The following is a 2,300-nucleotide window of genomic DNA, read 5'->3' on the forward strand; positions in this document are numbered from 1 at the left end:
ACCTGATCGCAGATCAATTTTTGAGAACACCTCTGCCCCTTGCAATCGGTCGAACAAGTCATCTATTCTGGGCAAAGGATATCTGTTCTTCACTGTAACTCGATTTAGTTCTCTGTAGTCAATGCACAATCTCATTGACCCGTCTTTCTTCTTGACGAACAACACTGGTGCACCCCAAGGCGATACACTCGGTCTGATGAACCCATTATCCAGTAATTTCTGCAACTGATCCTTCAATTCTTTCATCTCGGTCGGTGCCAATCTGTACGGTGCCTTAGAAGCTGGCTTAGTTCCAGGCAACAATTCTATCCCAAATTCGACTTTCCTGACTGGAGGCAATCCCGCAACATCATCGGGAAAAACTTCTGGAAAGTCCTTCACTACCTCCACTTCCACAAGTTTTGGTCGTTGTACCTCCAATCACCAATTATACTCGCAAGAAAGCCTGTACACCCATTACTCAATAATTGCTAGGTTGTTCCTGCAGAAATCATACCTGGTGCGCTCTTCTTAGAGATAGTGCGGAACGCAAACGGTTTCCCGTTCTGATCTTTCAATGAGACAGTTTTCCATTTGCAGTCAATAATAGCCTCATGCCGAGACAACCAGTCCATCCCAAATATTGCATCGAAATCCACCATTTTCAAAACAATAAAATCTGCACACAAAACTAGACTCTGCATCTGAACCTTGAAATTTCATACCACACTACTACTTTCTAGTTCTTCTCCTGAGGGTAATGACACACAAAATTTTGAAATAGATTCATCCGGCAAGACCCCCAATTTCATCATAAAATTAACAGATATAAAAGAGTGCGTAGCTCCTGAATCAATCAACACGAAAGCTGGTAAACCAGCGATACAGATCATACCTGTGACAATTGCAGAATCTGGGTCAACCTGATCGTGAGTCATAGCAAACACTCTTCCCCTGATAGGATCCTTTGACTGCGGGCAATCCTTGGCGAAATGCCCTGGCTTCTTGCAAATAAAGCAAGTATTGGTCCCAAGCATGCATTGACCTGAGTGTGACTTCCCACACTTTTGACAGATAGGTGCATTCGCCGGCCTTGGAGCATTGGCGTTCGGCTGATTCTGTCCCTGAGGTTGCGCCTGATTGGGGTTTTGGCGCTGCTGCTGCTGCGGTCTTCTCTGAGCTGGGGCTTGGTACGGCCTCTTCTGACTAGACCCTTGTTGTTCTCTCCCTTGGTAACTGGCTCTTTTCGCTTGCGATTCTTTGATAATATCATTCCCATCTTTTTCTGACAACATAGCCTCATCGAATGCTGCTCGGTACGTTTGTGCCCCACTCAATCTGACATCACGACGAATAGTGGCATTCAGTCCCTCCGTGAAATGCTTCAACTCCTCTACAGCATTACTCGAAATCATGGGCACAAAATACCTCCCCCTTTCAAACTTCTTCACATACTCAGCAATGGACATGCTCCCTTGGCGGAGCTCCAGGAATTCTCTAGCAAGTCTAGTCCTGGTGCTGATAGTGAAATATTTTCCATAGAACACATCTTTGAATCCATTCCAAGTCAACGTAGTCATATCCACAGCAGAACGGGCTCCCTGCCACCAAACCCTTGCATCATCACGAAACATAAAGATGGCACACCTCACACGGTCTGCATCAGTGAGCTGCATGTAGTCAAAAATGGTCTCCAATGACTGCGCCCATTCCTCGGCTACAAGGGGATCAGCCCCTCCTCTGAACTCCTGCGGCCCTAGATCCTTAAACTATTTAAAGATCGGATTAGTTAGTAGTGGCTGATTGTTGTTCCGTCCTCCCGCTTGTGCTTGGATTAACTGTTGAATCTGCTCCCCTTGGGCTCTACTATGCTCTTGCAACAGAGTCGCCAACCTAGCCAAAAACTGGTTATTCTGATTGTCCTCATTGTTCGGATTCCTACGGTTAGCCATGATCCTATGTCCATACAGTCCACATGCTTAATTACGTTATTTAAACATAAAATCCTAATTAACATGCATAAATATTAATCGTAAAAGCTATCATGCATCTTTAACAATCCATAACATAGAACTTACAGACATGAAGACGAAGCATAGGGTCGTGGAGAGAATGCATGTGTGCGACAAACCCAGAGCGAACTGCTCTGATACCAAGCTGTAACGTCCTAATTTCTCAATCGAAACGTTACTCAAACATACTTACTTAAAATTTTGGTAAAAATAAAAAAATTTGCGGAAGCATCATCTTATTTATTAAAATAGCGTATAAAATGTGCACAACATAAAATAGCATCTAAAAATATTTTCCAAAACATGTCC

At 43.9% G+C, this 2,300-nt stretch overlaps 1 protein-coding gene across 1 annotated transcript; it reads right to left on the reverse strand.

The window, feature by feature from the left end:
• Positions 1-698: 698 nt before the first annotated feature.
• LOC140890328 (uncharacterized) lies at positions 699-1,655 on the reverse strand. Its single transcript, XM_073298086.1, has one exon. It carries the CDS (start codon positions 1,653-1,655, stop codon positions 699-701), a length of 957 nt encoding a protein of 318 aa, XP_073154187.1.
• Positions 1,656-2,300: the final 645 nt, after the last annotated feature.

Source organism: Henckelia pumila, chromosome 3 (genome assembly GCF_033568475.1).
Source record: "Henckelia pumila isolate YLH828 chromosome 3, ASM3356847v2, whole genome shotgun sequence".
Taxonomy (NCBI): domain Eukaryota; kingdom Viridiplantae; phylum Streptophyta; class Magnoliopsida; order Lamiales; family Gesneriaceae; genus Henckelia; species Henckelia pumila.

What these genes read in the sequence shown, in the direction of transcription:
- LOC140890328 (XM_073298086.1), bottom strand. Translation starts at nt 1,655, where the DNA reads ATGCAGCTCACTGATGCAGACCGTGTGAGGTGTGCCATCTTTATGTTT.